This window comes from Rhincodon typus, chromosome 1, assembly GCF_021869965.1.
Source record: "Rhincodon typus isolate 14 chromosome 1, sRhiTyp1.1, whole genome shotgun sequence".
NCBI classification, from domain to species: Eukaryota; Metazoa; Chordata; class Chondrichthyes; order Orectolobiformes; family Rhincodontidae; genus Rhincodon; species Rhincodon typus.
Genome location: NC_063332.1, coordinates 137,627,732 through 137,643,020, shown reverse-complemented (window position 1 = coordinate 137,643,020; position 15,289 = coordinate 137,627,732). Strand labels below are relative to the sequence as shown.

General features: G+C 39.1%; 1 protein-coding gene across 2 annotated transcripts in view; it reads left to right on the top strand.

Moving 5' to 3' along the window:
- Positions 1 to 15,289, top strand: part of naf1 (nuclear assembly factor 1 homolog (S. cerevisiae)) — a 243,195-nt gene that overhangs the window by 162,118 nt on the left and 65,788 nt on the right. For both annotated transcript variants that reach the window (XM_048620095.1, XM_048620159.1), the window contains exons 5-6: positions 7,229 to 7,311; positions 10,474 to 10,634. In XM_048620095.1, coding sequence (XP_048476052.1) covers positions 7,229 to 7,311; positions 10,474 to 10,634 — 244 coding nt within the window. The remainder of the gene's footprint in view (positions 1 to 7,228; positions 7,312 to 10,473; positions 10,635 to 15,289) is intronic.

Below are 15,289 nucleotides of genomic sequence, written 5' to 3'. Positions count from 1 at the left end.
GTCCTCTTGCACGAATCACAAAAAGCTAGCAACCAAGTTCAGTGAGTAATCGGGATGGCAAATGGAATGTTAGCCTTCGTTTCAAAGGGAAATGAATATGAAAGTAGGGAAGTTTAGCTAAAACTGCAAGGCACTAGTCAGACCACAGTTGTAAGACTGAACAGTTTTGGGCCCCTTGTCTAAGGAAAGATAAATTGGTATTGGAGACAGTCCAAGTAAGGGTTTCACTTGTGCTGATACCGAATATGGAGGGACTGTCATATGATGAGACACAGAGTAGTTTAAGCCTGTATTAATCAGAATCTAGAAGAATGAGAGGTTACCGTAACAAACATACAAAATTCTTAGAAGACTTCACAGGGTCGATTATAGAAAGGTTGTTTCCCTGTGGGACAGTCTAGCACTAAAGGGCATAATCTCAAAATAAAAGGTTGCATTTTGTAATAGATGAGGAGGATTTTTTTTTCCACAGGGTTTTTAATCTGTGGAATTCTTTACTGCAGAGGGCTGTCAAGGCTGGGTCTAAGTGTATTCAGTCTGACATATGCAGTTTATTTTGTAATCAGTGAGGGATTAGGGTGTTGTAGGAAAAAGGCAATAAAGTGGATTTGAAGGTTAATAGATCAGCCATGATCCCATGACAGAGCAGACTCTGGACTGAATGGCCTACGTTTGCTCCTATGTTTTATGGACTTAGTAACATATGTTGAACTATTAGTTCTGCAGCTGTTTTAATGAACTGTAGTGCAATTCATTACAAATACGGAAATATAAATTATGGCTGGTGCTTGGGCTGAAATAAAATAAGTGGTATAATTATGATTGTAGTGTGAACGTTAATATTTAATTATAAGGTCTTGATTTTTTTCCCCCTTCTAATTCTAATCAATTTAAATTGAATAATTTGTCTGTCAGGTTGTATTATGTCTCCAGTTTATCTGCAAAATAGTATTTTCTGTAAGGGACCATTTAGCAAGAGTTGATGCATGGTAGCTATTGTGAAAAAAAAATGTACTTACTTGTTCTAATTTCATATCTAATCATAGTGGCAGAAGGCATTTTATTACATTTTGTACGTTTTGTGTGCAAAACAATGATCTTGTTGAAATAACTTTAAGGACAGGTGCAATGCTTTAATATTTACATAGTATTTAAAATCAGAAGGTAATGTGATCTGCTTTTGGTAAACTTACATGAGTTAATGCGGATGGATAAAGTCAGTCTAATCACTCAGTCACTCAGATGGATACTTTATGTAGCAAATTTACAGTTATACTTAAGCATGTTGCTTGTGTTTTTCTGTTTGCTCATTACTTTCTGTTGACGTTAAAGGTCAATTCTTCGCAAAGCTAACATCACGTATAATACTACTATATATAGTTTAAGCAAGTTACCTAGTATTTACTGGTCTTTTCCTATTGTGAAAGTATTTACCTATTAGGGCGGAGGTTTTCCTCTGGATGCAATCACCAATCCCCACATGTGCATTTACATTGATTTCCAAAATTGGGTATTTTGCCCAAACTTACATAAATTGTTTATGCATGATTGAATGTTAAATCTTCCATGAACCAGAGCTAATTTATTTTTTTCTTGAATTGAAAAATGGTTACATTTAAGGATGATGAGCTCATGCAGTTTAACTAATGGTTTAAAATGGGATTATTGCAGAAAGGGGTCCACCAACTACATGACCTGATTTTAAATAACTGAAAAAGACTGGGAGATCTGGGGGGTTCGGGGAGGGAATAATTCACAGCATTTCATAGTTTCAGTTGCTTAGTAAATTACCAATGTTTCAGTTGAAAAAAATCAGTTGAATTTTTAGCCTCCTTCAAAACTGATGATTAATTGGATCAGAATATGCCGTATTTTGTGAGCTATGCTGATTTAACACAATATCTTTTTGCAAGTAGGTCGCAGAAACTGGATTTGTGCTGGATATAAGTTGAACCTGCAATTGCACTTTTTGTTTTGCACTACTTTGATTTCTGGATGAATTGTTCTGGAAAACAAAAGTGCGAATTAGGGGGAAACAACTACTCTTTGGTTTTCAAAGACAGATAGGAGAACGATTAGATTCTTTAAGCATTTGAGCTTATATTCACAGATTTATCAAAGCTCTTATTCATACAATATTATTTAATCACACCAATAAAAGCATAATACTTACAATTACACCTGATGATTGAACTCAACTGAGCTTGGAACTCAATCAAAACCTTTAAACCCAGTTTACGATTCACATGTGATTTTTGTCCTGTCCCCACTACATGGTTTAATTGCAACAAAAGGCAAGAACAACTCAAGATTATTTTTAAAAAAACTGATTAGACCATATATTATCAGAAAACTTAGATTAGCCGGTTTCTTTACTAACGCAGTCTGTCTGGAGAATGACATTAGTGTAAATTCTCACTTAATTGTTCATCAAAAATTAATTTAAATATTTGCTATCGCACTGTGTGGATTGTTTTTTTTTTAAATTTATTTGTGGGATGTGAGCATCGCTGGCTGGGCCTGCTTTGTTACTGTTCCATAGTTGCCCTTGAGGAAGTTATGGTTGTAGGATCCTTTATAGGATAATCTGTGAGTTGATGTAAAAAACTGCCCCGAATACATTTTAAGAAATCTGCTACTTTTAAACTCTTCACCCTTCACTTGTAGGGTATAGTTGAAATCCACTAATATAATTATCTTATTGTTATTTTTACATGCCTTACTAAATTAACTTCACGTCTTTGTTGTTGGTTAAACCCTCCACACGATTAATTTGATTCGTCACTCACAAAGTTCCTTTGATAGTAGCATTTATAAATAAGAATGTGAATCTCTAGTTTCCAGGATTGTCTTCCGCTTCTTTTTAAGACAATGTTAAGTTACATTTGAGTATTAAGGCATTACCATTCTATTCAAATTCCTAATTATTATTCTCTGATAAAGCATTTGGTCACATCTTTCTATTCTTCTAATTTTAAATGGATTTCTTGGATTTAGTGGTTTCAAGTTTAACTATCCTCTTTTTTCGAGACCATTTTGTTGTGTTTTTTTTGCTGTAATTGTTAAAATTAGGCCCACAGTTTTCAACCCTTGATCTTTGAAAATGTATCTGCTGTTTATACTTAATGTTAATTAACTATTGCTGAATCATTATGAATACTTGTAATAACATTGTAATTATTAAATGTATATTAATTTGTATGTAAATTACATATGCATGATATTGAATTTGTATGTGTGTGTTTATTCTACTGATGATTTGTTGCAAATGTATGTTGCTTTTTGCCTATTTCCAAGAGCAAGTGGAAACCTTCTGGGGAACCTTCCACTATTTTGGTTAGCTTTTTCAAAGGATTTGAGAGGATTCCTGTTGTGAAAGCTGTTCTTGACAAAATGATAAAGGTCAGCATCTTGTGTGATGACTTGTTCCTTCGTGTATTTCTTTGTCTAATCCTATGCTTAGATTTTATCTTTGCTTTGGGCAAGATACATTTAGAGAGTTGAGCTTTTACTTGTTGCACCAATTAGTAACAAGAGCAACAATTCTAAATGTCAAGAACTACCAGATGTCTAGCCTTATGGCAATACAGCCAAATAGAGTAGCCGTCAAGAGCGTGTGCATTTCCGGTGATTCCCTAATGTGGCTGTCACTGGATTTTGTAGTTATTGTATAATATATCTTGTCCCCGAATTGAATGTTTCATTTTGCCCCAGGTATTTAATGGGATATATCTCCACTACAATGTTGATTACATTAGGATTAACCCTTTATATGCCATTGAGAATGCAGTAAAAAGAAAATGTTATTGACTGATGGAATTTTGAATGCAAAAGTAGTGTTGTGTGAATGTAGTTAAAAAGGCGTGGAGTTTTTAGTTATATTTCAGGTGTGGATATGCAGGAGCAATTTACTTGATTTTGTGAATGACTACAAATGTAACAATTAGCTATGTATTCTGATTAAAAGCCTAGTTGTATCTCAGATCACACAACAATCAACTTTTGTATGAAGGATAAATTAATTCAGGCTACAGTACAATAATCATTTCATTTGCTGAAGCTCCTAGCTAGTCTTCATTGTTACAGCTACATTTAGCAGACTCTAATATGAAGAACTGTGGTATAAAGGTTACAGTGAATACTTCTGTACGTCTTACAAAAAGGGTTAAGTGAATGGTTTATTGATTATCTGGAATTTAGTGCCGCATTTCTCTGAATACAGGAAGCCATGGGGCATAATACACTCAGTTGTATACGTTTCATATTATTACTAGTTAATTAACATAGTGACTGAAGACACTTATTTTAATAGTACGAACTTTTTTGGGGATTTTTTAATGCACTTCCTTCATAATTAGTAGTGATTCTGCATTTTACTGCTGTTTTGATTAGTGACAGGCTAGTAAAAGGTAAGTGAAATGATTCTGATCAAAATTAAAGCAATCATTCTGGAACTAAGGAGTTGCAAAGGGACCAGGATTTTATGATGTTTCTTAGTAAATATAAGACTGAAAAATTAACCTTTAAATTGTTCAACATTGCAAATTGCTCCAGTTGTAGCTTGATAACAAAGGTAATTTACTTAAAATAGTCACTAATGACTGTTTGCATGAGTATGTAAAATTGAGGTTCTTCTTCTTTCATTTTTGGATTTTTGATGGCTGTCACTAACAAGTTTTGACATTTATTGCCTATTTCAATTGCCTTGAGGTGGTGTTTATGAATCTGCTGAAGTCCATTTCATAATTCTTGCAAGAATTTGAACATGTCCACAGATCACTAGTTTGGTCCTCTAGATTACTAGTCCAATGACATAACCACTGTGCCACTGTCTTCCCCCTTAAATATGTTAAAAACCCTCACCAAACATCTTAGGCTAATATTTTTGCTGCTTTTGTTTGCACCAGAACTTAGCACTATGAATACTATCTTGCTAATTTACACTTGCTAGGTATCTTTGTGTGTTATAAACAATGTATAAGGAAGTTCCTTGGAATTCAATATTATCTAACTGATGATACTGACCAAAGTTTGCAGCATTGATGCCAGTGAGTTAAAACACTGCTGGAGAAACACAATGGATCTGGCAGCATCTGTTGAGAGAAAATTACAGTTAATATTCAGAGTTCAGTGACCAATCGTCAGACTGACAGTAGGTGGGAAAGGGTGACATTTATGCTGATGTTTGGGTTTTTGGGAGTTGTAGGATGTAGCAAATAGAATATATGGAGACAGTGCTCAGAGAGAGAAAAGGAGATCGACAAACAAAGCAATAGCTGACTAAAGCCCAAGAGTGAGGTGAATGCTGGGTGAAGTGCTAAAAGAAGTGTGAATTGGTGAAAATGAGTTGGCTGTGCAGGGAGCGGCCCATGCAATGCATGTCTAGGGGCGTGGGAAGATGGAAACTGATATGGAGGAGGTTGATCACATTTTGAAATATTTAAACTCAATGTTGAATCCTGAAGTCTGTAAGGTCCCTAGGTGGACTATAAGATGGTGTTCCTTCAGCTTGCATTGAGCCATGCTGGAGCTCTGCAGCAGGCCTAGACAGAAGTGTTGACATAGGAAAATTGTGGTATGTTTTGAAGTAGCAGGCAATTGGGAGTTACCTTTATGGACCAAGGGTAGCTGTTCAGCAAAGTGATCACCCAGTCTCCGTTTCATCTTTTCAATGTCTCGGAAACCAGATTGTGAGCAATGAATGCAGACTAGATTGAGTGAAATGCAGGTAAATCGCTGCTTCACCTGGAAGGTGAATGGATCATTGGATAATGAGGGGAGGAGAGGTAAATGGGCAAGTGTTGAACCTTCTGTGACTGCCTGGGAACATGCCGTGGAATGTGGGGAGATGCTGGGAGGGGAGGAGGAGTGGACTGGAGGGAATGATCCTTGTGGAGTGCTGACAGGGGAGGGGACTGTGTGTCTGGTCGTGGCATTCCACTTAAGGTGATGGAAATAATGGTTTATGGTCCTTTGGATACAAAGGCTGGCAGGGTGGAAATTGACAACCATGGGGACCCTTGTTATTGTAAGAAAGCGGTGAGGGCAGAAATGGGTAGGACATGGCTGAGAGCCCTGCCATCCACAGTGGAGGGGAATCCTCGGTTGAGGAAAGGGGTAGACATTTCTGAGGCCATACCTACAATAGATGGTATCATCAGAACAGATGGGATGGAGAAGCTGGGAGAACGAAATGAAGTCCGTCCAGGCAGCGGGGTGTGAAGATACAAATAAGGTGATTTGGAGTCAATGGATTTGCAGTGGACTTTGGTGTGTAGCTTATGCCCAGATATGGGAAAAGAGATGTCGAAGGGAGGAGTCTGAGATGCACCATGTGCAGGTGAGAGCAGGATGAAAATTAGAAGCAAAGTTGATAAATTCTTCTAATTCTGGAAGATAGACAGAGCACCCCAATATGTCATAGACTTACCAGAGAAAGAGGTGTGGAGAAGCACCTAAGTAGAACTGGAACAAGGAATGTTCCACATAACCCACAAAGAGACATATATAACTGGGGCCCACGTGGCTATCCATGGTCACACCTTTGACCTGAAGAAAGTGAACAACTTTGCCTTCAGCTCCTCTCGTCTTCACTTTGAGCTGGAGCAGGTGGAGGATTTTGCTGGCAGATGGGCATGGTTCAGGTCTTCTCTTGAGATGTGGAGAACCCTCTGATCATCTTGATGGAGATGGACTTATGGAGAGATTGCATGTCCATAGTAAAGAAGAGACAGATGGTGCCGGCAAAGTGGAAATTTTGAAACTAACGTAAGTGTCAGATGAATCATGCATGTACATGGGAAAGAACTGAACAAGGAGAGAGAAGGGGGATTCAAGATAGGAAGAAATAAGTTCTGTGGGGCAGGAACATGCTGAAACAATGGGTCTGCTTGTGTAGTCTTGTTTGTGGACTTTGGGAGCAAGGTAGATTAGATATGAATTTGGGGCCTATGAGGTAAGAAGCTCTGGGGGGGAGATTCCTGGTCTAGATGAGGTTAGTGATAACCATGGAGACAATTGCTTGATGATCAGTGGTTCACTTCATGCTAGCAAATTGTTACATAAATGATCATTCCTTGCCTGACTCTAGATTTGGGCGATTTACATGATCAAAGATTGGTTCAGCTGCAAATTTACCAAGATTCCTTGCAGGGCTGTTTTCAGTTTTTTGTCTTCTATATGTGAATATTTTAATGCCATTTCTGACTTTGTTTCTCCTTGTTTCTAGTTATTGTAAAATCGCTGAAGGACATGCCACCTGTGAATGAGGAAACTATCCTATTCAGAAAGGACAACACTTCAGTTGGGAAGGTATTTACATAAGAATTCTTAATAACTGATGAGTCTTAAATTGTATAGAGTCATAGTGTCATACATCATGGAGACAGACCCTTCGGCCCAACTTGTCCATGTCAACCAGGTTTCCTAAACTGAACGAGTCCCATTTGCCTGAGTTTGGCCCATATCCCTTTTAAACCTTTCCTGTCTATGTACCTGTCCAAATGTCTTTCAAATGTTGTGATTGCACCAGCCTCCTCCACTTCCTCTGGTAGCTTGTTCCATATACACACTATCCTCTGTGGAAAAAGTTGCCCTTCGGGTCCCTTTTAAATCTTTCCCCTTTCACCTTCAACCTCTGCCCTCTAGTTCTGGAATTCCCTATCCTGGGGAAAAGACCTTGGCTATTCACCTTATCTATACCCGTCATGACTTTATAAACCTCAATAAGGCCTCAGCCCTCCAATACTCCAGGGAAAAAAGTCCCAGCCTATCCAGCCTTTCCTTTTAATTCAAAACTTCCGGTCTCAGTGACATTCTTGTGAATCCTTTTTACACCCTTTCCAGTTTAATAGTATTCTTCATATATAAGCGTGACCAGAATAGTATGCAGTATTCCAAATGTGACTTTACCAGTGTCTTTGTCCAGCTATAACATGACGTCCCAACTCCTTTACTCAGTGCTCTGACCAATGAAGGCCAAGCATGCCAAATGCCTTCTTCACCTACCTGTGAAGCCATTTTCAAGGTACTATGTGCATGCACCACTAGGTCTCTCTGTTTGACAGCACACTCTTGGGCCATCCCATTAACTGTATTAAGTCCTGCTGTGGCTTGTCTTACTAAAATGCAACATCTCACATTTATCTGAAGTAAACTCCATCTGCCATTGCCCGGTTCACTGGCCCATCTGATCAAGTTTCCATCATACTCTTAGGTAACCACCTTCACTTCCCAATATACCACCAATTTTGGTGTCATCAGCAAACTTACTAACCAGGCCTCCTATATTCACACCCAAATCATTTGTATAAATGACAAACAATAGTGGGCCCAGCACTGATGTTTGTGGCACACACTGGTCACAGCCCTCCAGTCCAAAAAGCATTCCTCTACCACCACCCTGTCTCCTACCTTCAAGCCAATTTTGTGTCCAGTTTGCTAGCTTTCCTTGGATCCCATGTGATCTAACCTTACAAACCAGTCTATCATGCAGAACCTTGTGGAAGGCCTTATAAAGTCCACGTAGCCAACACTCTGCCTTCACCTATGTTCTTGGTCACCCCTTCAAAAAAAAGTCCAATCAGATTTGTTAGGCACGATTTCCCATGCACAAAACCATGCTGATTATCCCTAATCAGTATTTGCCTTACAGTTTACCCACCACTGAAGTTAGGCTCACTGGTCTGCACTTCCCTGACTTTTCCTTGCAGCTTTTCTTAAATAATAGCACAACATTAACCACTCTGCAGTCCTCTGGCACCTTACCCAAGGCTGTCGATGATATGAATATCCCTGCTAGGGCCTCCACAACTTCTTCCTAGCTTCCCATAGTGTCCTGGGATACACTTGATCAGGTCTTGGGGATTTATCTACTTTTATGCCTTTAAGTTTTTAGCAAAGATTTGTAGCTCGGGTTGTAGGTGAGGTTGTTGACTTGCTGTCCGAGCTGGCTTGTTTTCGTTCGGAGATTTCGACACCATGCTAGGTAACATTATCAGTGAGGCCTCCGATGAAGTGATGTTGTTCTACTCCACTTGGAATTTATACTGTCTGGTCCGTTATGGTGAGTAGTGTCATTTCCTGTTCTGTTTGGGTTTGTATATGGGGTCCAATTCTGTAGTCCTCAACCCCTAATGCAATCAACAAACATATAGAATTGGACCCCATGTACAAACCCGAACAGAACAAAACTGGAAATGACACTACTCACCATAACAGACCGGACTGTATAAATTCCGGGAGGAATAGAACAACGTCGCTTCATCAGAGACCTCATTGATGATGTTACCTAGCATGGTGATGAAATGTCCGAACGAAAACCAGCCAGCTCAGCGAGTAAGTCAACAATGTTTCTTTTATATGTTTTAAGACCTCCAGCACATCATCTTCTGTAATGTGGACTCTTTTCAAGGCATTACTATTTATTTCTCTGAAGTTCTTAGCTTCTCTGTCTGTCTCCACTATAAATACTGATGCAAAATATTTGTTTAGGACCTCTCCCATCTGTAGTTCCACACATAGATGACCTCATTGATCTTTAAAGGGCCCTTTTTCCCTAGTTACTCTTTTTTGGATTTTTTTGGCTCATAAGGTAAAGACAAATCCAAAGGTATCTCATGTACGTTTTTTAGCCACCTGAATTCCCACTTAGGTGTACTCCTACATGCCCTGTACTCCTCAAGGGAGTTACTTGATCCTAGCTGTCTATACCTTACATATGCCACCCCCTTTTTCTTTGCCAGTGCCTCAATATCTTCAGTCATCCAGTATTCCCTATTCCTGCCAGCCTTGCCCTTCACACTAACAGGAATATTCTAGCCCTGAACTTAGATTATCTCACTTATGAAACTCTTCTTGGGTTATCTAAATTTGCTGACAGAGGGACCTGTAAGGAAGTATGATTGGGGATATTGGGACCAATGATTGTTTGATGGTACGATGATACTCGGAACCGAGTGCTGAGACAGGTGTGACATTCCATGGGCTTTACACAGCACTTTGCCAGATAGTCTCTGAATTTACATCCAAAGTTTTGTTTTGTTTCTGTAGCAGTGCTCTTTTAAGAAATATGTTTTGTAATTAAGAATAAATACCTCAATAAATTTTTTGGGAGTTTGATCCATCAACATAAGAGCAAGAAATCATTCACACTAAACGCTGTATTAATTTTTGGAGCTTAGAATTTGACCATTCAGCTGCTCATAAATATATTTGATATGAATAAATTTATTTCTGAAAAGGAAGTTAGGATTGTTTTAGTGAATTGACATGATAGAGAGTGTTAATTCACTTGGTGAAAATTTCTCAACTTGCAATTATTTTGCCTAATATTTCTATTTCTTTGAAAAATCCCCTTTTTTAAATGTTTTAAATAAAACAGTCTCCATGAAACTTGATTTCATTATTTTTGTCCTGTGCATTTTCTTATGATAAGTGTGGATAGTTTATTTTGATTCCCTCCTTGAATCTTAGGTATTTGAGGTATTTGGTCCAGTTTCTCAGCCATTTTACATTCTTCGTTTCAATTCTGCTGAAGACGTCACTGTGAAGGAAATCAAGCTACAACAGATGTTTTACTTTGCCCCAGCAGTAAAGGATTTCACTCAGTACATCTTTACAGAGCAACTCAAGCAGTAAGTTATTTTTCACACATCTTAGACTTCCACCTCGCACATTTTCAGTGAAGAATAATTCTTCAAATAAGAATTGTCATTTATCCAATAATGTTTGACTATGCTTCCCTGTAAAACAGGGTTATTTTTCAAATGTTACAACCGTGTAAAAACATTTGCTCAGTGGCCTGAACTAAGAAATTGTGTATGTGTGTAGCCCCTTATAATTTGAGTGAGTCAATTTAAAAATAACCAGCAACAAAATTTTATTCTTAAACAAGAGCTTAATTCATTGCAAAACACTGCAGTGAACTGCTTAAGTTATTATTTAAAGAACTTACAATGATTAAATGCAAGTAAAGATAAAAGATAGTTATAAAGTTGCAGACCCTGAACAACAAGTTAGCATTGGTTATCTGGAGTGAATGATTGAAATTGAAGAGTTGTGGCCAGCAGTTCCAATGGCTCCTGTAGTTAATTAACCAAAGTTTGCCCCTGTTAGTAGACTCAGTAGGTAGGGCAGCTTAGCGTATGAGTATAAGTTCTGTTCCTTTAGTGATTCTATCAACTTAGACTGCCTGGATTCATTTTCAGCAGAGTAGGGGTGGTATCTGACCACCTTAACCTATGATTCAATGGCAGGTGTTCCTCACAGTTAGTTTAACGGAGTGCTGTAGCTTGGAACTGTCATCTTTGCATTCATGTTTTTGTTTCCTTTTCATGTATGTTTAGTGATTTTATGCAGCACTAATGATGTAAGACCGAGAGGGTGTTCACTATCTTTAACTTAATTTTTTGTCTCTGCACTCGTTGGTGTACTTTGGGAAGGAAAAGATGAAAGTTTGTTGTTTAAGTTTTAAACAATTGCCTAGATCTTCTAATCCTAATTGCAGCAAACAGTAAGAAGTCGATTGCTATTGATGGTTGGAACAGCATTGACTAGTGTTGAAAGGAGATTCAGCAAAGTCTTCCTGAACCCTGAGCACTATTCAGCAACCCTTCCTCAGACCATCGTGATCTATGGTGTGAGTGCTTTCTTTCTAGTGTTGCCTGTAATTCTTTTGCCAGTTATCTTAATTTGTGTCCTTTTGTTATTAACCCTCCTGCCAATAGATACAGTTTCTCCTGATTTATTCCCTCAAAACTCTTCAAGATTTTACAGCATTCATAAATCACCATTTAACATTCTCTGCTGAACAGAGTACTATCTCAACTTCTTTAATCTTTCCAAACAATTGAGTCTTTCATCTTTGATATTTAGGCAAATCTCTTCCTGTTTTCTGACATGAATAATTGATCAGCTGAGGACCAGTTAGTAATTTATAAATTAGCATCAGGCATCTTGCTATTGTATTCTTTGCCTTTATTTATAAAGCCATGGATCCCACATATGCGTCATTATCAGCCTTCTAATCTTGTCCTGGAACTTCTGGGTCTGAGAGTGGTCATATTGGACTTGATGTTAACCCTATTTCTTTCTCCACAGATGTGCCAAAAAAGTTGGGTTTTTACAACATTTTCTGTTTTCGTTTAACATTTAATTTATATTGGTTCGACTCGTAATCAATCCAATGAGTGAGATTATGTTGGTAATTTCTTCATTTGGCAGTCATTCAGTCAATTTCCTTATTTTTGGCTTAGGGTCCCTTCGTGAGGTTCATAACACTCTCGCACTAATCTTCTTCTGATGAAATTTGTAAAAATCTAATTGTTTTGCTGCCTCTATCCTGATGACATCTAATGTGTGCTTGTGCAATCTCATGAGCTCAGGGGTTTTTACCTGTCTGATTGGATTTGTTTACTACTTTTGTATCCTGTTTCTATCTTAAGTGTGTTTCTATCTTTTTTGAACTCAATACCAACTTGCGTTGGTATTGTATCTTTAACTTTATGGAATTGTATGAAAAGCAATTAACAGAAGCATAATAAACAGTGTGACACCAAGACCCATAGGACGTTAGGTCAGATGATCAAAAGCTTGTCCAAGAGAGAGGTTTTAAGGAATCTTCTTATTACTAATAATTTAATAGTGCAGAACCTTTATGTTGCTGAAGAAAAGACACACTTAGTAAAAGCAAAATGACATTGCTGGAGAAACACAGCAGATCTGGCAGCATCTTGTGAAGAGAGAAAATTAGTTAATGTTTCGAGTCTTACTTGACTCCTCTTCAGAATTCATCAAACACAGTGACTTTCACACAAGGCACGCACCCATATTTGTACATTCAGGTTTAATTTGTCACTTCTCTGAATTCCCTTACTATCCTTGCTCTTCAGCGAGTTATCTTGTTTCGTTAGAGAAAAGAAGAGTATTCACTGTCCTAGCCTCAGCAATTATCTTCATCCATTTCATCAAGAAATCCAATTTTGTGAGACAAGACCTCACCTGCACAAAGTCATGCAGGTAAGTCCATTAGGGTGGCATGATGGCTCACATTACTCCCTCACAGCATTAGGGAGGCAGATTCACTTCCGCCCTCTGGCAACTGTCTGTGTGGGGTTTGCCCATTTCTCCTCACGCCTGCATGAATTTCCTGTGGGTGCTCTGGATTCCTCCCATGGTCCAAAGATGTGCAGGTTACGTAGTTTGTCAAGCTAAATCGCCCATAGTGTCCAAGGATATGTAGGCTAGATTGATTAGCCATGGTAAATACAGGGTTGCAGGGATAAGTTAGGGGTTTGGCATGGAACCGTGGGCCAAATGGCCTGCTTACACACTGTGGGGCTTCTATGATTATTTTTCAAATGCAAGTAAATTCTGTCCCTAATAATTTTCTCCAATAAGTTTTCTGACCACTGACTTAAGGATCACCCGCTAATAATTTCCTGGATTATCCCTGTGGCCTTTCTTAAACAAATATTCTTGAGCAGATTTGTAGCTCGGGTTGTGGATGCTGTGGTTGGTTCGCTCACTGAGCTGGTTCATTAGTTTGCAGATGTTTCATTACCCTGCTGGGTAACATCATCAGTGCAGCCTCTGATGAATCGTTGTTGTATTTTCCCGCTTGCTATTTAAAGCAAAGGGTCTGTTGGAATTTATAAAGGACAAAAGAACAAGAGCAAAGAACCAAGAAAATTATACTACAGTAACAGGCCCTTCGGCCCTCCAAGCCTACACCAGACAGGCTGCCAGTCACATCTAAAATCCCCTGCCCGGGACCGTATCCCTCTATTCCCATCCTATTCACGTATTTGTCAAGACGCCCTTTAAAAGTCACTATAGTATCTGCTTCCACCACCTCCCCCGGCAGCACATTCCAGGCACCCACCGCTCTCTGTGTAGAAAAACTTGCCTCACACATCACCTGTAAGCCTTGCCCCTTGCACCTTAAACCCATAGCCCCTGGTAACAGACTCTTCCACCTTGTCCAGTCTGTCCATGCCCTTCATAATCTTGTAGACCTCTATCAGGTCACCCCTCAACCTCCATCCCCTCAACCTTCCTGAGAACAACCCAAGTTTCTCCAATCTCTCCTCCTAGCTAATGCCCTCCATACCAGGCATCATCCTGGTAAATCTTTTCTGTACCCTTTCCAAAGCCACCACATTCTTCTGGTAGTGTGGCGACCAGAATTGATAATATTCCAAATGCGGCCTAATTAAGGTTCTATAAAGCTGCAACTTACCTGCCAATTTTTAAACTCAGTGCCCCAGCCGATGAAGGCAAGCATTGCCATGTGTCTTGTTGACTACCTTTTCCACCTTGTTGCCACGTGTCCTGTATACCTGTACACCCAGATCCCTCTGCCTATCAGTACTCCTAAGGGTTCTGCCATTTACTATGTATTTTCCATCTGGATTCGACCTTCCAAAATGCATTACCTCACATTTTTCCAGATTAAACTCCATCTGCCATCTCTCTGCCCAAGTCACCAACCGATCTATATCCAGCTGTATCCTTTGACGGTCCTCATCACTATCCGCAATTCCACCAGCTTTTGTGTCATCGGCAAACCTACTAATCAGACCAGTTACATTCTCCTCCAAATCATTTATATATATTACAAACAGCAAAGGTCCAAACACTGATCCCTGAAGAACGCCACTAGTCACAGCCCTCCATTCAGAAAAGCTCCCTTGCATTGCTACCCTCTGTTGTCTATGACCAAGCCAGTTTTTTATCCATCTTGCAAGCTCACCTCTGACCCTGTGCGACTTTACCTTCTGTATCACCCTGTACATAAAGCAAGGAGTCCTTTGGAGTTTATTCCCTCATTTCCAGTTTTTCTTTGCAGTGGTGTGTATATTCTGTGTGTTTATTGATGGCCTTCTTGGTGGAAAACCAGGCCTCCAGGAATTCCCATGCCTGCCTCTGCTTGGCTTGTCCTCAGATCCTGACATTGTCCAAATCAAACTGGTGGTCCTCCTTGTCTGTATGTATGAAGATGAGTGAGTATTGGTCATGTCTTTTTGTTGCTAGTGGTGTTCATGTATTCTCGTAGCCAGCTTTCTTCCTGTCTGTTCAATGTAATGTTTGTCGCAGTCCTTGCATGGAATCTTGTATATTACATTGGTTCTTACCATAGTAAGGGGTCTTTGGTTCTTGTTAGCAGTTGGTGTAGGGTTGATGTAGGTATGTGTGCCATTCTGATGCCCAGTGGCTGTAGGAGGCTTGTGGCCAGTTCAGATACATATTTGATATATGGTAATGTGACAAGTGTGCCGAGGTGTACAGT